Source organism: Taudactylus pleione, unplaced genomic scaffold (assembly GCF_031769625.1).
Source record: "Taudactylus pleione unplaced genomic scaffold, aTauple2 ptg000398l, whole genome shotgun sequence".
NCBI classification, from domain to species: domain Eukaryota; kingdom Metazoa; phylum Chordata; class Amphibia; order Anura; family Myobatrachidae; genus Taudactylus; species Taudactylus pleione.
Window position 1 is genome coordinate 7743577 of NW_028284800.1, and position 26745 is coordinate 7770321.

A 26745-nucleotide genomic window follows, 5' to 3' on the forward strand; every position below is an offset into this window, starting at 1 on the left:
ATATGATTGAAAATGGTGGAATGATCATCATCAATATAAAGAACTTTTAAATACCTCAATATTTAGTTTTGACCTATGAAGATGTTTACCAGCTATCGTTCAACTACAGCTCTGCTTTAAGAGTAAAATATTATTTCCCACACCATTACCTACAGCTAAACTGCCTCCCACACTATTAGAACTGGCTCCTAATGTGATCTGATAAATACCAAAAGATAAGATGCAGTAATATGAGCTGCTGTGACATCACTGCCCCTTTGTATACATCACCAATGCAGAGTGTACTTCTGCACAGCAAGTTTGCAGTCTTTGAGCCTGATGCAGCAAGGAACGCACAGGAGAGAACGCACGCACTCGGTCGATGTTCTTGCACTGCGCATGCGTATGCATCGCACTACGTATGCACAAACTAGTGCGATCGGGTTAGGGTACGCAGACTACACGCAGTGTGTATGCAGACCCCTCTGATATTGATTGACAGGTAGTGCCATTTGTGGGTGGTGATGGGAGGTGGTCAGGCGAACGCAGGAGTTATAATGCCGTTATAGGGGCGTGCATAATTAAGGCAGTGCAGCGGCATACGCTGCGTACCGTAAGCTGTACACAGATAGCGGAAAAAATTCTGCAGCAGGTCCGATCAACCACTATTATGCTAATGGGTCCGATGGTTCTCGATGTTATCGATGTTTATGCTATCTTGCGTGCTGATCAGGCTGTGAGTAAAGGGAGATGGGCGGCATAGTATGGGGCTGGGGGTCTGCATCTTGTGCTGCGGTCTCTGGGCCTGATTCAGAGCCGGACGCTATTTGCGCTCGCTCATTCAGAAAAAAGGGGTGGCTATTCAAATGAACTGTTTGCTCTTTGCGTTCTGTTCACGCCTCTAGGTCTGAACGAGCGAACAAAACTTGCGGTCGTTTTTTGGAAAACTACGCCCCCTGGCCGCTCGCATCCTACGTCATGTCCGCTATTTATTAGATTAATCGAGTACATCGACCAGCGTATGAACTGCTCGCTATTCTTGGTTGGTTGGTTTTTCCTACCACAATCTTGCGAGCAGTTCTGACTATAAAATAACCCAGTGACGTGGTCAATGACGCTGCTGTATTAATTATGCACACCCATAAAACGCCCGTTTTGACCTTTAAGCACGCCTGCGTTCTGATCTCCACTCCCCGTTTTCAAGCACCTTCCCCTGTTACCACCCACATACGCCTCCTCCTGTCACTCAAAATAGCAGGCATTCGCTATTTAGCGAACAAACGATTTTCGGCCGCACTGACTGGTTCGCGCATGCGTATTACGATCCGTACGCATGCGCAGTTGTGCAAACATCGCTCGGAACGAACGAGCGGCCGCTTACGAGCGGCTCTGAATCAGGCCCTCTGTGCATATGGATTGATTAGCATATTCTCGTAGCGGACGGGTGCGTGTGTCTGCTAGCGTGCGTTCCTTGCTGAATCAGGCCTTTTGTCTGCTCTGTCAGAGAAGCACCTCTCTTATAACATAGCCACTTGCTGCAGAGAGGTGATGTAGAACATGGTGAAGATACAGTATTTACTTAAACATAATCCAGAGGTTCCCAAACGCGGTCCTCAAGGCTCCCGGACAGTTCAAATTTTAGAGATATCCATGGTTGAGCACAGGGGACTTAGGCCCTCATTCAGAGTCGCTCGTAAGCAGCAGTACGCTCGTAGCGTTCCGATGTTGTGAAACCACGCATGCGCCGGTGTTACACTGCGCATGTGCATACGGCTGATTGCGAGCTTTTTTTAAGTCATTCGTCGAATAGCGAACAGGAAGTGACATGTCAAATGTGATTGACAGAACAGGCCGTTTTTGGGCGGTGACGGGGGTGGAGATGGGAAAACGCAGGCGTGGCGAGGCATTTTGTGGGCGTCCCTAAATTATCTCATGCGAACGGCAAATGTGATCGGAACAAGTCATACGTCACTGTCTGATCCACTTTCCGTTCAAACTGCTCGCACAGCTTGTGGTCTGGTATACTCTACCACAATGTCGATGGTCTCGTCCTCCTTCCCGTGCCTCTTCGGTGTTTCTTCGATTTATCATTTCAGGCCAGAAAAGCAATCAACTTAGAATTGAAAACAAGCTTGTAATGTGTCTAGCAACTAGTTTTTTTTTAGTAGCACAAAACCGTACGCAGGTGAAGTACTCAGCTGCTAATTTCTGGCTTAGACAATCAATTAGCGTACCAATTTTTCTATTTTTATTTTATTTGTTTTTTTTTTTTTTGGTTTTGTGTTATTGCAACAATATTGTCATCATGTTTGTGTTTTAGCAACATTTTTAATGGTCCCGGAAATTTCTTATCCATTTTGTTTGGGCAAGGTGTTCCTTTAAACTCCTAAATGGTTTTTAACCCTTTTTAATCTGGTTTTTTTTTTTTTTTTTCCCGTTTTTTTGGGGGGGCCGGGATTACCTAAAGATTACCATTTTGAGAATAATGTCACATTACAATGGAGCAGATTTTGAATTGTTTTTATTTTTTACACACATTTTTATATTTTCATGTGCATTTGCCAGTTTGCAGTTCTGGCTTACGTCAATAATTGTGCCAAAAATTGAAAACACAAAATTAGTGGCATTTTGAATAAATAAAATAACACACATTAAAAACAATTCACAAGAAAGGAGAGGGAAGTTTTGGCCCTTAAGGAATATGGGGCAAGCACAGAAGGATTGTGGGAAAATTAGCCAGTGCTGTCATCGCTTTTTGCCCCGTTTGGCTGGGGTAGGGTGGGAGTCTGACCGGGTCCGGGATGTCCTTTGGCTGGCTTCTCCAGAGGCAGATGTTGGGGCCTCTGGAGTAGGCAGAGGGCTAGGCACATTTGGAGGGATGGCTGTTGTTGTGCCAGAGGTGGAGGATCCTGATGTTCCGGCAGGAAGGGAGGGCGGCTCCACCATGTGCTGGCGAACGAGCTGCTCCAGGGCATTGGCAATTCAGATGTTGGCCCTGGTATTTTCCGCCAGGGCCTGACCAATGGTCACGTTGGCCGCATCATTTTGCTCCATGGCCTCCGCCACCCGTAGCAGACTGGCGTCCATCCTCAGCAGAATCTTCGTGTGGTGATCCGATTTAAAATTGAGATCCGTGAGGAGGGCCACTGCCTGCGAGGGGGATTGCCCTGGACTGGCTTCTGCAGGGTCCCCAGCCAGGTCTACTGCTTCCTCCCCTGCAGAGCCAGCAGAAATTCTGCGGCCAAGGCTCCCCTCTGGAGCAGACTCATCCGCCTGTGTCTCTGTGAGAAAAATGAGAAAAGAGTAACATTAGAATCTACATATTGTCACAAACACATTTCAGAGTTGGTAACATAACAACATTTACCTGGGACAACATGAGGAGCCGCAAAGTCTGGCATGTCCGTATCCATGTTGGACACGCCAAACACCTCCGCATACTGCACACACCCCTGTGCCAGCTCTTCCAAGTCATTCAGCTCCAATGACACGGGTGGGACCCCCACCTGTCCCCCTTGCATGCCTAGCCCTCTGCCAGTTTTTGTTTCAGCCGATATTTATAATCGGTCCATATGTGGGTGAAAAAGTTGGCATTATTCCTGCAGTATTTGGCCCTGTAACCACTTTTTAAAAAAATTTAGTTTTTACGTACCGGCGTTTGACATCCCGGGGTAGACGTTCCAACTCACCCACCCTATTGACAGCACTGGCTATCTCCGCCCACATTTTCCACTTCTGGCTTGCACCCATATTCCGATCTGCCTGCGGCAGGATGTCAATACACATTTGTACCAAAACCTCCATCTCCTTTCTTGTGAATTGTGGCTACCTTTTTTTTTTGGATTCTTTTGTTGGCCTACTCGGCCCAGCAGCCTCTTCCATGGCATCCTCAACACCTTTTTTCAAAAACATTGTTTAAATTTAGATGTTCAATTTTCTCTAAATTCGGGTTCTAAATGATCATTTAAGCCAAAAGAGTCAAATACTTACCAGGCGCCTCTTGGGCTTTGTTTTGCTGCTCTGTAGACATTTTGAGCACACCAACTTGAACTACAGCAGACCGTTTTGGATTTTCCGTGACGTATTTATACATGCGTCCGTATTATTCGTCCGCATCATTGATTGTGCGCTCCTATGATCCGTCCTTAATTTGAGCAGGAAAATAAAGACTATTTATGGCTTTTGGCGACTCGAGTCAAGGTGGCGGGTGATGATTGTTGGAGGTTTCGTGTGTAGTAGTGGATTGTTGGTGGGATTAGTGGATTGAGGCGGGTTTTTGGAGTAGGAGTTGGTTCTTGTTTTTTTTTCCTTATTTTCCGTTCGTTTTTTTTTATTGCAGTTATTTTCTTTGTCGGTTATTTTTTGAGTAAGTATTTTTTACAACTCCTTAAAAAAATTAGGGATCTACAAACCAAATGTTCTTATTTATTTATTTATTTTTTACTTTTTTACAGTTATTTTGGCTGGGCCCCATTGAAGTTTTTGGACTGTGACTTATTAGTCGAATTTCTGTAAGTTTATCTTTTTTCCTGATTTTCCAAATTTGATGTGTTGGTCTTCGCATATATTTTGTACATTACTGTTTTATTTCTAAGTTTAACAATCATGTATTTACACTAAATATAGCGTAATGTTTAGCCAAATATATTTCCTTTGTTTATCCCTTAAAAATGTGAACTATTTAGCGCACTAATGTTTCCTTATTCCCCATGTAAAAATGCGAACTATTTAGCGCACTAATGTTTCCTTATTCCCCATGTAAAAATGCGAACTATTTAGCGCACTAATGTTTCCTTATTCCCCATGTAAAAATGCGAACTATTTAGTGCACTAATGTTTCCTTATTCCCCATGTAAAAATGCGAACTATTTAGCGCAAGAATGATTTTTATATTATAAATTTGGGCATTCTTGTTTGTCCACTCAATGTAGGGTGCATTTTCTAAATAATGTGTGCTCCACACTATCTTTGAACGCATTTTGCCAATTTTAAAAAAATCAAATCTGGCCCCCCAAAATTCTAAAACGAATTTCTAATTTTGAAATGTAGGTTGTTGCACTCATGACAATACCCCGGCATGTAAGCATCTTTGGATTTTGCGGCAAAGATAAGTATTTTTTTGAAAGATCATTTTCAACAAACATTAACTACCTGGCTTACCATTTCAGGTTGATGTTGGTCGTCTTATTTTGGCCATGCTTCTGGAACCCAACCAACCTCAACCTCGTCCCAGGTGTAGGCATCGTAGGCGTGCAAGGCCCAAGATATATAGAACACGTGTCACCCTTTTTGGAATGCCCGATGATGAGGTTTTACGACGATACCGTCTTCCTCCACAAATCATCATAGACACTCTCTCATTAATAGAGAGTGATCTGGAGCTGCAAATTGACAGTCCTACAGCAATACCACCACTTACGCAATTAATGGCGGTGTTACATTTCTGTGCCTCAGGATCCTTTCAAACCACGGTGGGAATAGTGGCCGGAATCTCCCAATCCTCCTTTTCAAGGATCCTGAGGGCATTGATGGAGGCCCTTTTCAAGCACCTCCATCATTTTATTAACATGCCATTGAATATGGGTTCCCTTAGTGTGGCGAAGGCCAATTTTTTACCAAATAGCTGGCTTCCCACACATCATAGGGGTTGTGGATGGTACTCACATAGCACTTCAGCCTCCAGCACGGCTGGAGGCCATTTTTAGGAACCGCAAGCACTATCACTCACTGAATGTAATGGTGGTATGTGATGCCTCCCTCCAGATCCTGTCCCTGAATGCAAAATTACCCGGGAGTGCACATGACTCATTCGTCATCCGGCAATCAGGGATTTGGCATAAATTAGACAACCTACAAGCTGGTGATGCGTGGCTTCTGGGTAAGTGGAGCCCTTTAGTTGAAACCAATGCAAAGCTTGATACACAGTGATCCTGATTGTTGTATTTGTTTTTTCACAGGAGACAGTGGCTACCCTTGCACGCCTTGGCTGCTCACTCCTTATTTGGCTCCCACACCAGGGCCACAAAGTGAGTATAATTCCGCACTTACAGCCACCAGGCAGGTGGTGGAGCACTGTATCAACCTTTTAAACGGCCGAGTCAGATGCCTCCACCGCTCTGGTGGCGAACTCATGTATTTGCCAGCTATGGTTTCGAAAATTGTGGTCCTGTGTGAGATATTTCACAACATCGCCATAAGGAGTGGTGTCCCAATGCAGCCAGAGGATGCCTTACCTGAGGATGGCCCCCCCGAGGTTGGTCGGAGGTCAGTATGTGGGGGGGCCATACGCGATGATGTGGTGGCCAGATTTTTCAGGTAATTATTGACATTTACATTTACTTAATTGTCCCAATGTCTACATTTATGATTGTAATGTGCCTTTTTAATCTTGTTTTTCTTTTTTTTTTCTTGTCTTCCTTTACAAACCATGTAAAAACGATGCCTACTACCTGATCCACTAAATTCAGGTAGTGGCCACATTGGAACTAACTTGTGGAAAAATTATTTCATCGCCTCATTTGTGGCTTCATGTTGGCCTGCTACTTATTTCAACAGTTCTTGAGTGTTGTTTTTTTTTGTTGAGTTTGGTGTAGGTTGTTTTTTGTAGTGTGTTTTCACTGTGTGAATTGCTTGTCACAATTCACTTTCTGTTTGTGTTTGCTGTGTATTAAAGTTTTCTTTTCCGTTAAAAAGACTGTTTATTTACACATTACAAGCACGTGTAACCTGGCTCAAAAAATGACACCTTTCATAATGCCGAATCCTGTAATGTGTGAAATGGTTAAGTCTTTGAACATGCTTTGTGGCTTCGAAAAAACAACAAAGGTATTAGGGTGAATTAGTAGTTTGTTAAAAATAGGCCTAAGCAGGTTTCAGTTTCTATTTACATTACCCACCACAAGAAAAACAACAAACTGGTTTTTTTTGACAAACCTATTGGTATGTTGAGGTGTTTAATGTGGAAGCTTACATACTTTCTAGCGCTTTGCACAATCTAATTTACCTTAGTTTAAAGAACATGACCAAATAGTGGACTTATGGAAGGTTAAACAATGTAATATTTTCAGTCAAGAAATGAGACTCGTTAACATAAAACGCTATTTTAATTTGGAAATAATACAAAACATAATAACAAAAAAAAAAATCAGCTCCGAAGGAGCGCCGCCATGTGGTCCAGGCCCACTAGCATGGCAATGACGTGGCCACGCAAGGCGGCCAAGCCCTCCTGCATACCATGCATCTGCCTCTGGTCCTCTGTTGGTATAAACAAAAAAGGGATCCTTAATGAAATGACACCTTACATTATAAGTTTAATAAACAAACTAAACAAATAAATCTAGTTGCAAACAAGATCCAGTTTTGCGGAAAAAAAACAAGTACTGGCAAATGCTAAGATGGTATCAATACTAAATTATAAATGAACACACAAAAAGGCGACCCAAAAAGGACGAAGTACCCTTGTTAGGGTAAACCAAAAAACCCCAAGAATGAGTGTTTTCACATGTGTGATATGTATCAGTGGAAAATATCCGAGACATTGTATATCCAATTCAAAATGTATTTTTTAAACAAAAGAAAGGAAAACATACCGATCATTTGGCTTGATGGTCTTGGAGGCCCTCCATTCTCCTCCTCCTCGGAGGTGGGCCAGTGCTGGTGGGTTGAGGGAGGGGAGATGGCGGAAACGGTTGACGGGGCGGAAAATCGAGGGGGTGGTGGAGGGGAGGGTAAAGAAAAGAGAGGGGGTGGTGGAAGGAAGGGGGAAGAAAAGAGAGGGGGGGTGGAGGGGAGGGGGAATTTTGAGGGTGGTGCAAATTGGGAGAGGGAGGGGACTCAGCTATTGGCCGGGCAGGGGTGGAGGGGGAATTGGGGGAAGGTTGGGGAGATGGGCTGGGACTTGGCGTCGATGTCAGGGGCCAAGCCCGGCGACGAAGTCTGCGGCGAGGCCGGCTTCTGCGTTCAGCCCCTAAATGATTAATGAAAAATGTTTTTTTATTTTTTTGGAGACGAGGGGTGGAACACAAATTTACAACACAAAAAAATTACAAACATTCAAAAAAAGGAAAACATGCACACACAGACATGTCAAAAACAACAAACAGGGCTATACTGAAAACATGCAAACACAGACGTCAAAAAACAACAAACAGGGCTATACTGAAAACAAACATGCACACGCAGATAGGGCCACAATAAACAAACAGGGCTATACTGAAAACAAACATGCACACGCAGATAGGGCCGCAATAAACAAACAGGGCTTTACTCTAAACAAGCACACGCAGATAGGGCCGAAAACAAATCCTTAAAAAAAAAAAAAAACACTTACTTGCAGCGATCCGCAGCCAAAAACATGCTAGCAAGCGGGGGGTGCAGCACCGCAGATCCGACCACCTGCGCTCTAATTGCCAGATATTACGGCGTGAGCCGAAGGAGCGCAGGTGGTGGCGAACCTCCGCGTAGGCCGATCGCTTGGCCCGGTTGGTGATGGGGGGAGGCTGGCTGGTGATCCTCCGGTCCATGACCTCGGTGAGGACCAACAGCTCCCGTGTGGTAAATGCGGAGGCTCTCATGATGGCAATGATTTTTTTAACAACAAACAGTTTTAATAAAGGCCAGAGAAAACTTTTGATTGGCTAATGTACTTTGTAAATTAACAGGAACAATTGTATTGGTTATTGTATGAGTCATGTGTCCTACAGGCTCCAAAATATAATGTGAGTTATGATAGGCTTCATGCAGTGACATGCGTAAGCTAATTTAAATAAAGAAATTAAAATCGGAAAATAGGACTATCCTAAACACAGGAAAACAATAGGATAATTGGTTACAACATGTATTTTTGATAAAGTAAACCATTGGTGAAACCGTACTTATTCTGCGGGAAAAATGACACACACGGACAAGAATAAAGTTTATTGAAAATGAAAAAAAAAACGGATTGCAAACATGTGAAGAGCAATTAAGCTAATTAATATATTGATTGGCATGATACGATTAAAGTATGTATGCAGAATGAACGAGCAGGTAATCGAAATCTGACAGGCCCACTTCTGGTTTGGACTTGTGCTAGCGTTCCCTGCAACCAAATTTGGAGATGGACGGTCGCAATTTTGCTCGTTCGTTAGCTATAGGAGGGGTTGGGAGACTTTGGGGCGGAAGATTAGCTACGAGCGAACTTACGAGCGAGCGCTTGAATTTACATTTTCTCGCTCGTTCGTCCCTTGCGTACGGCTCTGAATCAGGCCCTTAATTAGTGGCTCAGTCAGTTTGATTTAACAACCTGTGCTCAACCATGGATGTCTCTTAAACTGCATACACACACAATGATTTTTTTGAACGATTATCGTTAAACAATATCGTTTAACGATAATCGTTTTAAAAAAATCATTCACTTTCTGAGTCAAATGATGAACGATAATCGTTCATGCGCGTTCACGTTTGTAGTTCGTAGTTCAGTCAAACTTGTCAACTCACCGATTTTCATTATGGGAATATGCAAAAATCGTTTGTAGTTCAAAAAATCATTCATTACACTTTAAAAAATCTGACAGATAATCTGACAGAAAATCGTTCATAAAATCGTTGGTAAAAAAATCGTTGTGTGTGTATGCAGCTTAAAGCTGCATACACACACAACGATTTTGTTACCAACGATTTTATGAACGATTTTATGTCAGATTATCTGTCAGATTATCTGTCAGATTTTTTAAAGTGTAATGAACAATTTTTTTGAACTACAAACGATTTTTGCATATTCCCTTAATGAAAATCATTGAGTTGACAAGTCTAACTGAACTACAAACTACAAACGTGAACGTGCATGAACGATAATAGTTCATCGTTTGACTCAGAAAGTGAACGATTATTTCAAACGATTATCGTTAAACGATATCATTTAACGATAATCATTCAAAAAATTGTTGTGTGTGTATGCAGCTTAAGACATGAACTTTTGGGGAGCATTGAGGACTGCGTTTGGGAACCTCTGGCATAATCACTTTGGCTATTTCATGTATATTTCTGAGCTTAGTAATACACACATTAAATATACAAGTTGTGGATAAAAAACACCAATATAAAGTCAGTTACTAATCCTACCATTATACCACATTAGACAGCATTACTTGTGAAATGTTAGCAAGACCTCAACCATCACCCTTTCCAGAATACAGAGGTCTCCTTTCGCAACTAAAATATAGGGTCTCATTCAGACCTGGCCGCAAGCGCCGATGCGTTCGCAACCGGGTCGATGGGTAGCCCTGCGTACTCGCAGCGGCCGCACTGCGCGTGCACAAGCCCCGGAGCAAGAGAGAAACTCTCTCGCTCCAGACCTCTCTACAAAAGGGGCGGCTGTCGATGTTGATCGATAGTTCGCCCCGTTTTGTAGGCGGGGCAGGGTGGTGGTTTCACAAACGGAGGCGTTCCTTAAGGAACACAGAGAAAGGGACTCCGCACTGGATTAGTACAATTAGAAAAACAGTCAGAAAGAAACCAACATATATTTAAATCAAGGGGGTGTTAAGAAACACATCCCAAACCCATAAACTGGTTGGTGGTGCTCCCCTGGAGTAAGGGCTATATACAACTCGCAAAAAATAGAGTATAAAATAAAGTAGGACAGCAGAAAGAAACTCCTTTTTAGGGGCACTCTTAGTGAATCATGTATAGAAAATTACTTAAAACATAACCTTTATTTATAAATGCACTTAAAAAGACAAAGACAGACAAACAACAATAAACATAAACCATGGTATATACATGTTTCTAGAAGAAAAGAATCAGCTCCACGGTGTTGTGTATCATATATAACCGTAGAATATGGACATAGATTATACCGCGGTATTAATAAACCAAATATAGCCTCCGTGTATAAAACACATAATAGGAGCGGGACTGGATATAAAGTATAATATCCTATTTTATCCCTTCACCATCCAATTTGTAATGGAAGAGAATCTGGCGAAAATATTGAATATGCTTGACACCATAAATAACAACTAGTTACCATATAAACTGGTTCCTGTGTTCAAGCAAAGACAATGGCAGGCACCTTGTATTGAAATTCTTGCACTCTAGTGCATAAACATAGATTCTTTATTAAGCATGAGTTAAATGGTTTATAATACCCGTACTAAAATGTAAATTGCAACTTTCATACTCCAGAGAGATATAGTAAGTAATAATAGCCCTATTTATTAACTGCTTCTTTAGTTAATATCTCATATTTATGAACATTGCTATTATGAGTAATAGCTCATGCCATTCCTAAAGGGGCATGTAAAACTCTATATATTGTGTTAAGCAACTGATTTGTGCAATCAATTAGATGGTCACAGTAATCAAGTAGCATAGGTTAAATATGATGATGATAGATAGTTACAATGAAATCATACAGTCTGCAACAGATTGTCCATACAAATAGTAGTTGATAATATCACAATCGTGTAACAAGGATATAGGCCCTTTTAAAGTATCAAGGGGTTAATCACACATGTCAGTCAGATCATTATAGTCTGACCAAAACCATCTGAATAGTAGTACCATCTAAGTCACAATAAAGAGTTAATTGCGCAGATCATTGTAGTCTGACCATCACCTTCTGACTAGCAATACCCTCTAAGTAGCAAGATATCAAAGAGTTAATTGCACATAACATTCTGTGCATTATGGTCAGATCTAAATGGCAAGTATCACTACAGGGAGCAGACCAGGGAGAAAGAAATATATATGGTACCTCTCCGGAGTCGCCGCGATATGCAGCAGGACTATAAACAAATGCCTGCCATGAGGTCAGCTGTGCACAGCTGATACTCACGTGACCTGGACGCGCATTTCGCCGTTCTGGCTTTATCAAACAGGAAACCGAGTGTTAGTGTCATCACATAACGGCTCCTTTATACGCCGCACATTGCAGAGACGTCACTTATCTCCACCCCTATTTTTTCTACAGCGTGGGGTGAGACAGGCCAGCAACAGGAAAGGTTGCCATAGTAGCAGTTCTTGTTTACCTATTAGCAATCCGACATTTATGAATAAGGTTGGTTAGTAACAGACGTAGTCATAGTATACTCAGGACTACAGTATGTTAGTGAATATAATATCAATACATTATGTTAGTAACAGATTGTATGGTACATTAAATAATAATAAAGTGAGAGTAATAGAAAGATAATAATAACAATGACTTAAATTCAAATAATTATTTATAACACGGTCAAACTAAATATTAATAATGGGCAGATCGGAGAAAAAAAAAAATATAATACTGGAAATTAAATATATAACATAAAGTGTATTTGAGTGAATCAGAGAAAATGCTGACAATTAAATACAATGTACAAATATTAATTAATTGTGATGGTCAATTTCATTTAGTCAGCCACATAATCGGCATTATACCAAGAGATTATATAAACAGTAGATACTTGATAGTATGCATACAGCTGTAAATTAGCAGAAAAAAACGAGTAGCGATCCTATAACCACAAAATCCTATTCGGTCCGTGTGCAGTATTGCAGTGAACGAACCCTAGTCAGGTATGTGTTGTATAGGATAGCTATTATAAGAAAGGCAAGATCACTTCTGCTGTTCGTATTCATTGTTAACCGACAGGAACCCTGATGTCATGCGTACATTGCAAGGTATAATGTCGGACCGAATGAGAGAGTGATTAAAGATACATTGGTAAGAATAAGAAGAAATGAAATACAAGAGATAATGAATTTCTCCACTGGGGGAGTGTGTCTAAATATAGACTGGTAAGTAAGTATATGGGTCGTGAACCTGTTGATTATAAGGTTATAAATCCTCATACATTCGGCCCATAAATATATATATTAGTAATATGGATAGTATAAGTAGTAATAGTATAAACGAGCTATGACCCTATAACCACAACACCCTTTCAGTCCGTGTGTTTAATCACAGTGAACAGACTTAACTCAGGTATGTGTTGTATAGGACATCAATTAGAAGAAATATAATCACTTCTGCTTTTCGTGTGTCATGTTAGCCGACAAAAACCCTGGTGCTTCAATACCTACTGCACCTGGTATACCCAGATGGTCCCCCATCCAGGTACTAACCAGGCCCAACACTGCATAGCTTCCAAGATCAGGATTGGGCATGTCCGAGATGGTATAGCTGTAGATGTTTAGGCATTGCAGGGCATATTTGAAGGACCGAATGAGAGAGTGATTAGGTACGAAGGTGAAGATACAGTATATTAAGAGAGACATTGCTAAGATATTGGTATAGCACATACATTAGTTACGCATCTATTTACATATTCAAGGAAATTTCCAAACACCAAAAAATATAATGAGAAAGAGTAAACATATAAGTGATGTTTAAATATTATGATTGTGAGTTCTACGGATATCACCTATTTATAGGTCGTACAGAACAGTCTCCAAATACATATGAAAATAAAAAACAGGATAATAAATTCTAAAATTACAAAATATATATGAAAAAATGAATAAATAAAAAGAGTGAAGAGAAGTGAAAGACTATAAGGGGTCTATAGAACAAATACTGTAAACATGTGTGAGAGTGAGTAAACATGCATGTGTATGTGTTTACAATATATGTCTATGTGTCAGTGGGACAAGGAATGTAAATGAAGGAAAGGGAGAGAATTGGTTATAAAATAGTGTGACTGTGTTGACAGGATTAGTGACTTTACACCTTGACTGTGTCATCTTAGTATCACTTTTTTTGTCATTAGATAGTTATATTAACTTGTAACTTATTTTTTATTTTATTTATTTATTTATTTTCCTCCCCTTCTTTTCTTCTTCTTTCATATTCCTCTCTTCTTCTCGCATTGACACATAGATGTATAATACAGACATGCAAATTTGTATTTTACCACTTTGTCACAATTTTACACCATTAATTCAACTACCCCCACGTTTCCCTTCACGTATCTTCACAATTTTTATTATTTTTATTTATTTCATTCTATTTACTTTTTTATATACATTTTATTACGTATAATGATTCACTATTGATTAGGACATTACTATCTATTTTTTTGTATTGACTGTGTGATTTGGGAATCACTAATCCTGTCAACAGACAGTCACACTATTTTATAACCAATTCTCTCCTTTTCCTTCATTTACATTCCTTGTCCCACTGACACATAGACATATATTGTAAACACATACACATGCATGTTTACTCACTCTCACACATGTTTACACTATTTGTTCTATAGACCCCTTATAGTCTTTCACTTCTCTTCACTCTTTTTATTTATTCATGTTTTCATATATATTTTGTAATTTTAAAATTTATTATCCTGTTTTTTATTTTCATATGTATTTGGAGACTGTTCTGTACGACCTATAAATAGATGATATCCGTAGAACTCACAATCATAATATTTAAACATCACTTATATGTTTACTCTTTCTCATTATATTTTTTGGTGTTTGGAAATTTCCTTGAATATGTAAATAGATGCGTAACTAATGTATGTGCTATACCAATATCTTAGCAATGTCTCTCTTAATATACTGTATCTTCACCTTCGTACCTAATCACTCTCTCATTCGGTCCATCAAATATGTCCTGCAATGCCTAAACATCTACAGCTATACCATCCCGGACATGCCCAATCCTGATCTTGGAAGCTATGCAGTGTTGGGCCTGGTTAGTACCTGGATGGGGGACCATCTGGGTATTCCAGGTGCAGTAGGTATTGAAGCACCAGGGTTTTTGTCGGCTAACATGACATACGAAAAGCAGAAGTGATTATCTTTCTTCTAATTGATGTCCTATACAACACATACCTGAGTTAAGTCTGTTCACTGTGATTAAACACACGGACTGAAAGGGTGTTGTGGTTATAGGGTCATAGCTCGTTTATACTGTTACTACTTATACTATCCATATTACTAATATATATATTTATGGGACGAATGTATGAGGATTTATAACCTTATAATCAACAGGTTCATGACCCATATACTTACTTACCAGTCTATATTTAGACACACTCCCCCAGTGGAGAAATTCATTATCTCTTGTATTTCATTTCTTCTTATTCTTACCAATGTATCTTTAATCACTCTCTCATTCGGTCCGACATTATACCTTGCAATGTACGCATGACATCAGGGTTCCTGTCGGTTAACAATGAATACGAACAGCAGAAGTGATCTTGCCTTTCTTATAATAGCTATCCTATACAACACATACCTGACTAGGGTTCGTTCACTGCAATACTGCACACGGACCGAATAGGATTTTGTGGTTATAGGATCGCTACTCGTTTTTTTCTGCTAATTTACAGCTGTATGCATACTATCAAGTATCTACTGTTTATATAATCTCTTGGTATAATGCCGATTATGTGGCTGATTAAATGAAATTGACCATCACAATTAATTAATATTTGTACATTGTATTTAATTGTCAGCATTTTCTCTGATTCACTCAAATACACTTTATGTTATATATTTAATTTCCAGTATTATATATATATTTTTCTCCGATCTGCCCATTATTAATATTTAGTTTGACCGTGTTATAAATAATTATTTGAATTTAAGTCATTGTTGTTATTGTTATCGTTCTATTACTCTCACTTTATTATTATTTAATGTACCATACAATCCGTTACTAACATAATGTATTGATAATATATTCACTAACATACTGTAGTCCTGAGTATACTATGACTACGTCTGTTACTAACCAACCTTATTCATAAATGTTTAATTGCTAATAGGTAAACAGGAACTGCTACTATGGCAACCTTTCCTGTTGCTGGCCTTTCTCACCCCACGCTGTAGAAAAAATAGGGGTGGAGATAAGTGACGTCACTGCAATGTGCGGCGTATAAAGGAGCCGTTATGTGATGACACTAACACTCGGTTTCCTGTTTGATAAAGCCAGAACGGCGAAATGCGCGTCCAGGTCACGTGAGTATCAGCTGTGCACAGCTGACCTCATGGCAGGCATTTGTTTATAGTCCTGCTGCATATCGCGGCGACTCCGGAGAGGTACCATATATATTTCTTTCTCCCTGGTCTGCTCCCTGTAGTGATACTTGCCATTTAGATCTGACCATAATGCCCAGAATGTTATGTGCAATTAACTCTTTGATATCTTGCTACTTAGAGGGTATTGCTAGTCAGAAGGTGATGGTCAGACTACAATGATCTGCGCAAGTAACTCTTTATTGTGACTTAGATGGTACTACTATTCAGATGGTTTTGGTCAGACTATAATGATCTGACTGACATGTGTGATTAACCCCTTGATACTTTAAAAGGGCCTATATCCTTGTTACACGATTGTGATATTATCAACTACTATTTGTATGGACAATCTGTTGCAGACTGTATGATTTCATTGTAACTATCTATCATCATCATATTTAACCTATGCTACTTGATTACTGTGACCATCTAATTGATTGCACAAATTAGTTGCTTAACACAATATATAGAGTTTTACATGCCCCTTTTATCAATGGCATGAGCTATTACTCATAAAAAGACCATTACAATGTTCATAAATATGAGATATTAACTAAAGAAGCAGTTAATAAATAGGGCTATTATTACTTACTATATCTCTCTGGAGTATGAAAGTTGCAATTTACATTTTAGTACGGGTATTATAAACCATTTAACTCATGCTTAATAAAGAATCTATGTTTATGCACTAGAGTGAAAGAATTTCAATACAAGGTGCCTGCCATTGTCTTTGCTTGAACACAGGAACCAGTTTATATGGTAACTAGTTGTTATTTATGGTGTCAAGCATATTCAATATTTTCGCCAGATTCTCTTCCATTACAAATTGGATGGTGAAGGGATAAAATAGGATATTATACTTTATATCCAGTCCCGCTCCTATTATGTGTTTTATACACGGAGGCTATATTTGGTTTATTAATACCGCGGTATTATCTAAGTCCATATTCTACGGTTATATATGATACACAACACCGTGGAGCTGATTCTTTTCTTCTAGAAACGTACTGTATATACCATGGTTTATGTTTATTGTTGTTTGTCTGTCTTTGTCTTTTTAAGTGCATTTATAAATAAAGGTTATGTTTTAAGTAATTTTCTATACATTATTCACTAAGAGTGCCCCCAAAAAGGAGTTTCTTTCTGCTGTCCTACTTTATAGGACTATTTTTTGCGAGTTCCTTAAGGAACGCCTGCCGTTTTCTGGGCGGCCGCACTGACATCATCAGTGATGTCAGTGGGGGGCTTCCTGCTCGATCAGATGGTCGCGACCATCTTCCTGGCCGCTCGCTATAGCTGTGGGTGGTCACCCACAGCTATGCGAGCGGCCAGGAGGCCGTTCTAAAAAAAAAAAAGACCGGCCCTGATTCAGAACGAGCGCTCTGTCAGAGCAACCGGCTCTGAATCAGGACCAGAGTTCTCTGTGCTGTCTCCTTGTAGCTGCTAAATAGTAATGAAGGTGCGCTACTGGTCATCTGCGATCTCCAACCCACATGCACTACTGCACATGCACGCCATTATCATATTAAGGACATGCCTCTGAGTACCATAGACACCGTTGTTTACACTAAAAAAAACTGTGTCACCACCATTTACTACCCGGTGTATTCCACTTTCTCCACTGCATGTATCAGTAGGTGTGTGCTCCATCCGAACCCACACCTCCTGCATTAACCCACACCATGCTGGATCTGTCTTATATTACATGTTCCTGCATTTTGCATGTTCCTGCATTGTGCTGCATTAACCCTGGGTGGTCTCACATTCTGCTGTTATACGTAGTTAATAAACAAATCCCTGGTTACACTATTCATCATGTAGACTAGCCTCCATCACACATGGCTGACACCAATGAGCATGCTGTAGGTTCTGGCAATAGGGGCCCAAGCCACCTTCATGTGAAGAATAATTATACCAAGAAAGCAACTGTAATGACATGGAATAAAAGGATTTGAGTAAGTACAGAAACAACCTTTATTCATACCATGGATGAAAATGTAAATAGATCTCAAGGTGCCCACACACATACCGACTTTTCATCCAATTAGGCCGATTTCGACGAATCGTGATGACGAATCGGGTAAAAAAAGTACAAATCGTGAGTTTATATCCCAGGATGACCTGCCACCCACCTTTGAAACTGTTTTTAGGGCATCCTGGGATCTGTAGTTCTACAACAACGACAGGCCCAGAGGTGGAAGACCCATGCTGTCAAACAAAGAAAAACATTATATTACCAAGCAATGAACACATGACATTCCTGTAAAATAAAACATGATTAGAATACCATAACAAACCTTTAATATCTGTAAAAAAAGAAAATATTAAAACATTAAAAATGTGAACTATAAAAACATTACATTTAACAAAACTATATACACAAATATTTAAATGTCCTTGTTTTTCTTCTTCATAGATAATGTCCATGGATTCTGAACATGAATTCATTACAGGATTCATTGAAATCCTGCACTCAAACGAGTGTCTGTGGAAGATCAGTTCTCGGAAGTACCACAACAAGTCGCACAAGTTGGCCGCACTAAAGGAACTTTTGGTGTATACGAAAAAATACATATCTGATGCAGACCTGAAAACTGTACGGCAAAAGATTCAAAATCTCAGGACAGTGTACATCAAAGAAAAAAAGAAGGTGGATGACTCCAAAAAATCAGGAGCAGACACAGATGAAATATATAGTCCTGCACTGTGGTACCACCATATGATGTCATTCATCAGCGAACAAGAGCCTCAAAGGGAATCTATAATCTTGATGGCGGAGCGTGAGGGAGAAGAGGAGGTTGCAGAAGCCTTGGTAAGTAGTGACACAGTTTAAACCAAAATCCTTAATGTTTTTGTTGTTAAATCCCAAATGTCCAATTTAGTCAGTAGTTCACAGACAGTCCTCTTGCCATGGTACAGCACCTGGTCCATTAAAATAGGTCATGTAGTCCTCCCTCACTTCTTTGGCACGTGCGGTGGATGTTGTTGTAGTTGGTGGTGCAGACACAGATGTGAAATGTTCAATGTCCTCCAGGGGTCCTACATCTTCTGGTCTAGCTGGGACTGGTCCTCGTTGAGTAGATTTCCTTTGCAGAAACTTGTGCAGCACACAGCACGCCATCACGACCCAGTCTATCTTCTCCACACGTAGATTGATAGTGGTGTGGAAAATGCGGAAGCGGTTGCTCATTATTCCAAACTCATTTTCCACAATGCGCCGTGCCTGGGATAGACGGTACTTATAGATCCTTTTCTCTCTGGTCAGGCCCCTCTGTGCAAATGGCTTCATCACATGTTCATGTAATGCAAAAGCCTCATCTGCGACGAAAACGTAATTTAGGCCGTGCTTCGTCTGGTCCAGTGAGGGCAGGGTTGAGGGTTTTGTTGGCGAGTCTCTGGAAGAAAGCTGTCTTTTTGAAGGACCCACCATCCGAAGCATGGCCATTCTTGCCGACATCCACAAACAGTAATTCGTAGTTGGCATTCACCACTGTCATGAGAACGATGCTGAAGAATCCTTTGTAGTTGTAGTAATATGATCTGGTGTTGGCAGGTGAGTTGATGCGGATGTGTTTCCCATCGATGGCTCCTCCGCAGTTAGGGAAATTCCAATGTTGTTTTTTTTTTTTAAATATCTTTTTATTATTTTCAAATAGAACATTGTATAATACAGCAATGTGTATTCAAAAATGCTTTCCAAATTTACAATTATCAAATTTCAAAATAGTGGTATAAAAGAACTATACATAATGTACATATATTCAAAATATACATGAAATTTCCTCAGTGGGATAATAATAAATCCAACTTCTGAAGATATTCAATCATACAATGTTTAAAGATATAACAAGGTTCGAATCAATTTCTGATAACCATATTGATATAGCAAAACGCCTTAAGCATCAACACGAATGGCAGCCATCATGTCACATTTCTATACAAGTACCAAGTTGTAGTTTCAAACACTTTTAGCACTTTTGACTGTGTGGAGGAGTCTAACGACTCAATATAAGCGCCCCATTTATTATAAAAGGAAACCACACCAGACTCTAAATCCAGGAGAACAGTCTGCCTATCATAATATAAGGTAGTGAGCAATAATGAACCCAAAAATGGGGGAGTAGAGGTAGTCCATTTGCATAATATAACTTTTTTGGCTATGGTTACAATGACTGTAAGAAGAGGGGTTATACTTTTTTTTATCCACACCAAGGTCCCAGTTACTAAAATTCCTGAGGTTTAAATGAAAAATATTATTAATAAATACTACTACTTTCCCCAGAATTTACGTATTTTCGGACATAACCAAAAATTGTGAAAAAAGGTGGCGTTCGGGCGCCTACATTTGAGACAGTCACCCGATTCCTCCGCTACCATGAATCTCCTACGAGCTTGTGATATATACACTCTATTGATAGTCTTGATATGGACATCCTGCAACCAAGAGCAGCGCAAAAATCTCAGGGTAGAGTCGTAAAATAAAAGCAAGTTATCAGCTGAAGTTATAGAAGGTATGTCTCTACCCCACGACTTTACCGTTTGTTTCCAGGCTTTATTATATGTATTGCCAACAAGATCTAATGAAAGATATTTAGTTTTATATGGATGGAGTAAAATAAATGACAATAGATTGTGAAGCGGATCTGGTGAAACTAGGGAAAAAATTTGTGACATAATAGAACGAGCAAAATGAACTATTTGGAGATACATAAAAAATTGCTTGTGGGGTATACCATACATATCATGTATGACGCTAAAAGGTATTACTATTCCACCAGGATCAAAAACATCTTTTACCATGGCAATTCCTTTATCCCTCCATTGAAGAAACAAAGAATTTTCCAATCCCAGGGTAAACAATGGGTTACCTACAAATGGAACATATTTAGAAATAGTGTGCAGCCTATTGAGTTTCCAACATATAGCTTGCCAAACTGCATAAGTGTCATGAAATAAAACATTTTTAAAAATATAATCAGGAATAAGATGCTTAGGGGAATGGAGTAATGCGGCAGCTGAATACGGCGCAAACATGGCTGATTCAGTTTTTGGGTGTGTATATGTGTCTCTATTCAGTAACCAGTCACTGATATATCTGAAATGTTCAGCCCTCATGAACGTTAGTATATCAGGCAGTCCTAAGCCTCCTTTAGATCTGGGTAACTATAACTTGGTCACTGCAATACGAGGATGACCTCCTTTCCATAGAAAAGAAGTAAACATTTTAGTGACAGCTTTCACATCCGACAATCATAAGCAAATAGGAAGCATCTGTATTGGATAAGACAATTTAGGGAAAGCCACGCTTTTAATGAGGGTTATCCTACCCAGAAGGGAGAGGGGTAACAGTTTCCAAGCATCCAGTATTTTGGATAATTGTGATATAATAGGGGAGTAATTTATGTGGTATAGTGATGATAGGGACACTGGGATATTAATACCAAGATATTTAAATTGAGTTGAGGAAATCCGAAAATGATTATAAACCGGGTGTTGTAAATCAGTAGATTAAATATTCGCGATGGGCATCAGCTCAGATTTATGGAGATTAATTTTGTACCCCGCGAAAGAACCAAAACCAGTCAGTAATTTAATTATAGCCGGGATGGAAGATATTGGATCAGAGACAAATAAAAGCTTGTCATCTGCAAATAAGGATAATTTAAGTTCAGTGGGTCCCACCAAAATACCCTTGAAGTCAGTGGAGGCTCTCAAAGCAATCGCCAGAGGTTCCAGCGCCACTGCAAAAAGGAGAGGAGATAGAGGACACCCCTGGCGAGTACCTCTCTGAACACAAAACGAGGAAGACATATACCCGTTGCTAGACACCTGAGTTATTGGGGAAGAATATAATGTGGACAATAAGGAAATAAGTTGATCAGGGAAACCAAATTTGGATAAGGTGCAATAAAGGTGATCCCATGTTACAAGATCGAACGCCTTTTCGGCGTCCATTGAAATAATGGATTTGGGTGACCCATCTGAAGCCAGGGCTGTCGATTGTATCACAGAAATCACTTTACGAATGTTTATCGCAGAATGGCGTCCCCAAATAAAGCCCGTCTGATCTGGGGCAATAATCTGAGGCAAAATTAATTTTACTCTGTTAGAAATTATTTTCATAAATAACTTATAATCTGTATCCAACAAGGATATGGGCCTGTAAGATGCCAGAAGTAATGGGTCACGACCCGGTTTAGGGAGCACCTTGATAGTCGCAGAATTAAAATATGGAGGGATACAATTATTTGTAAGAATATAATTATATAAAGATACTAGGGTTGGACAAATATTATTTTGTAAAATTTTAAAAAACTCCCCAGAATTTCCATCTGGACCGGGTGCTTTTAACATCTTTAATTTTTTTACACCCGCCAAAACTTCTTCTAAAGTAATTGGAGAAATAAGCATGTCCGCCTGTTCCTGAGAAATAACAGGAAGAGTAATATGTTCCCAAAATTCCCGCTTTGTACTTTCATCAATGTGTGGGTCTGAATATAAATCTCTGTAAAAGTTACCAAATAATTCAGCTATATCTTGACCTTTTTTTACCACATCGCCATTCGGGTTCAAAAGGGATACAATGGATGTGGGGGAGGAATGGTTTCTAATCAAATTAGAAAGAAGGCGGCCTGTCTTATTACCATGCTTATAAAAATTACAATTTTTAGTAAAGGTATGTCGGGCAGCATACTGATCTACCACGGCATCAAAGTGCGACTTCGCCTTTAAATAAATTTCTTTGTTAGGAGGGGAAGGAGTAACCTTAAAATTTTCATAAGATGTAGTTAAGTCTGACTGAGCTTGTAAATATAATTTGGAGCATTCTTTTTTATGTTTGGAAACGTAAGCTATTAATTCCCCTCTGAGGACTGATTTGGCGGTTTTCCAGTATAAAGGGGGGTTGTCCCTATGAATATCATTGTTAGTTTCATATTCACTCCAATTTGCCTCCAACATGCTACGAAAATTAGCAGAATGTGCAAGGTATGCTGGGAAACGCCATGGTCTATAGGAACCACTACCGACCACCAGAGTCATAAGAAACCATATCAATGCATGGTCCGATAATCCAATTGGTTCAATACCAGAGTCCTCCACTTTATGTAAAAGAGACTCAGATAATAATATATAGTCAATTCGAGACAGAGTGGAGTGAGCGGCTGACAAACAAGTATATTCCCAATCAGTCGGGTGTAACACTCTCCATTCATCCAATAATCGCAATTCCGAGGCCAGCAAAGGAATACCCAACGGATGAGTGTTACGTATCCGTGATGGGGGTCGTTGTCTATCCATATATTCTGAAAATACCATATTGAAGTCACCCGCAAATATAATAGATGAATCCATATATAGAGATAATTTAGGTAATAATACTTGCAAAAAACTCTTGGAATACACATTTGGAGCATATAGGTTACATAAAACGAACTTATCATTATCACCCATAATATTCACTTCAGATATTGTATATCTACCAGAGGGGTCAGCATACGAAGAAAGGATAGTAGGAAATAACTGATTCCTAATCAACGTGACAACGCCTCTTTTTTTAGAGGAATACGAGGAAGAACACAAAACTGAATATCCCATACAATTAAGCTTAAGAACTTCCGGTGGCATCAGATGAGATTCCTGCAACATAATAACATCCATTTTCAATTTTCGTATATAAGTGAGATTTTTTTTGCGTTTGATGGGTGAATTAATCCCACCAACATTCCAGGAACCAAATTTCAATGGGGCCATATCAAAAAATGAGGGGATACAAATCTATCAAAACATACATATTCATTGCATTGTATATTGAAAAGAACAAATAGTATCTGGGTATTATAAAAAATTCCGCAAAGAGCTCATTACATGAAACGAGTGTATCGTGTAAAGACATTGTCATGATTGAAAGAAAAAATACCAAAAATTTGGGGATTGCACATAAGAAATTATAAAAAAAAGAAAAGAAAAAATGGGGGTAAATAAAATTGTGGGTATATTTCGCAATACAAAAAATAATGAAAAAAAAAACAAAACAGTGCAAGAACAAGCTTGCAAGCCATCAGGCTACAATTGGGACTTCCTAGCAATAAAAAATATAGTAAACTTTAACAACCAATATTGGTATCACGGGGACAAGTCGCTAAGGAGCCGCAGCTATTGAAAGCATTCCACTTTAAATAAGCAGCCATGGACGATATAACAGGAATTAAAAGATATAGGTGGAATACATACATATATAAATTTGGACAGAATAGTCGCCACCGCCATCGACAACATTATAATAATACAACAATATAAAATAAAATAATACAACATAAGATCTCTAAAGATCTAGATAATATTAATACGTAAACGTAACAGAGCATATCCATACTTGTGTGAGAGAACAATGGATTAGAAGCATGTATATAAAGCATAGGGAATAATGAGCATATCAAATATCAGACTACTTAGTCTGAAAGTAACAGTCACCCCTCGGGATCCACATGAGGAGAAGAAGAAGCACCCATCACTGCTTCACCCTCTTCCTGAAGATAGGCTGCTGCGTCATCTGGTGTTGAAAAATCCAGAAATGAATTTTCAGTGAACAGACGAAGCCTTGCCGGGTACATTAAGGCAAAACGCCTATTTTCTTTGACTAGACCAGCACAAATCGAAGAAAAGGCTTTGCGAGCCCTGGTTACTTCCGCAGAATAATCTTGAAAGATGAACAGCTTGTGACCTTCCCACACCAGAGAGCGGCGTCGCCTAGATGCTTGCCATATAGCTTCGCGATGCAGAAAATTCAAGCAGCGAAATATCACCACTCTCGGCTGGGCATCTGGTTTGTCGCGTGGCGGTCCAATACGATGTGCTCGTTCAACAATCATATCAGTACAGGAATCACCAATTTCCAGCAAGTCCAGCAATGTTGTGGCAATAAAATGTGTAAGGGACTCACCCTTAATGGTTTCGGGCAGACCCACAATACTTATATTATTCCTTCTAGACCGATTCTCTAAATCATCCAATTTATTAAGAGTATGGAGATGTTGCTTATTGTTGTCTCAGTGTAAACACATTTTGGAATAATTCTCCAATTTTAGCTTCAGTGACCTGCACTTTCTTTTGCAGCTTTACAATATTGTTGTTTGACTCTTGCAGTGCCTGCCTGAATGAGTCTGCCTGCTCCTGCATCAGAGGGGCCATGGTGTCTCTTATTGCTTTCACTATGTCAGCATAGGAGGCCAGCACAGGGGCATGAACTTCCCCACCCTGAGAATCAGATGCTGGCACAGTTACAGGTGAAGAAGAAGCTTGGGGCTGTGTCTGCAGGGAGTTCGCGCCTCTCCCTATCTGAGCGCTGGCGCTGCTGTTTATTCGGCATGGAGAGAAGTAAATACCTCTCCATGCACTGCCTGACTCTCCCTGCACTAGCGGCGGCGGTATTCTGGCTGTTAAGACCCGCGGGGGGGTGTCCGTAAACGGAGATGTAGTTGCTGGCTTCCTGGAGCAGTACTACCCTGCGACCATCTCCGTTTGGGGGCGGGGCCCGGAACTCATCAATTCCAACGTTGTTACAAATCTTCCGCGATGCTGGTCCACTCCTCCATGGTGTTAGGAAACTGTAAATAGTAAAAAAGGGGTTAAAACATGACTATAATATTTTTTTATATCTTTTTTCCCTATATAGACTCCCACCCAAGACCCTGATTTAGCATCCACACCGGACCTCAGTCTGCTCGGTGGTGACAGTGAGCCGGAGAATACCACACAAGTGGAAACTCCACTTCCACCTGGACCCTCATCTTCTCAACAACCCCAAAAAAAGAAAAAAAAACAGGGGAGAAAGGAAAACCTTACTGAACGTGAGGACAATTTTTTCCAAAACGCAGAACGGCTGCTGCAGAAACCCCCAGATGCAATAGATGATTTCACAGCTCATGTGAACAGCACATTGAGAAATATGGATACAGATATCCAAAGAAATTTTCTAAGGTTAAACTACGACCTGTTGAGTCACTGTATGAGCAAAAATATCTCAAATTCTGCAAACATTGCAGATCCAATGCTATTTTCCCCTACCTCAAATAGGTATGTCCGTCCCCCCCCTGCCCAGTTAGATATTACTCCCCCACCAAGCACCAGCACGACCTTGTATAATGCTCTGCTGGATGCAGCGGATGAGTCGCCCCAATATACAGAGATGTACATTTTTTCTTGCTTTTAATATCACCAAATTTTATGAATTCTAATAGGTGCTTGCTGCATGGGATAGGGTGGTGATGACGCCATTTGGACAAGGTCACTATGCACATGGCACAAGTACACATTGCTGGAAGCCGGGCCCACAATGTGTACTTGTGCCATGTGTGTATTGGCCTGTTCAAACTGGTGTCTGACCCACCCTATCACATACAGCCGGCTACCTATTGGGATTCATAAAATTTGGTGATAATGTTCTTTTGTGAACTTGTTACAAAAAAAGTATATTGCACACAGTTTAGCGCACACTTTCAGTTGCCTGCAGGTCAGTGCACTGAAGGCTATATTTTGCTTTATATTGAGTAAAAAAAAAAAGAAAAAAAATTCTTTACACAAGAAACCAATGTGTGGTGTGTTTTTTTTTTACTTACCTTGCAATAGTGGTACTGTAGCACTTTAACGATGGCTTTGCAGGTCTCCAGAATGATGACGCCCAAGGACTGAGGAGAGATGAGTGTCCCAAACTTCATGTCTTCAAATGACCTTCCTGTAGCCAGGTACCTCATGGGTAGCCACCAGTCT

At 40.0% G+C, this 26745-nt stretch overlaps 1 protein-coding gene across 1 annotated transcript in view; it reads left to right on the forward strand.

Annotated features, from left to right (window-relative positions):
• LOC148506697 (uncharacterized) overlaps window positions 1–26476 on the forward strand; it is a 35360-nt gene extending 8884 nt beyond the window's left edge. Inside the window, exons 2-3 of the mRNA XM_088446445.1 lie at window positions 18395–18790; window positions 25652–26476. Of these exons, the coding sequence (XP_088302571.1) occupies window positions 18398–18790; window positions 25652–26188 (930 nt within the window). The 5' untranslated portion in view covers window positions 18395–18397 and the 3' untranslated portion in view covers window positions 26189–26476. The remainder of the gene's footprint in view (window positions 1–18394; window positions 18791–25651) is intronic.
• The last annotated feature ends 269 nt before the right edge of the window (window positions 26477–26745 follow it).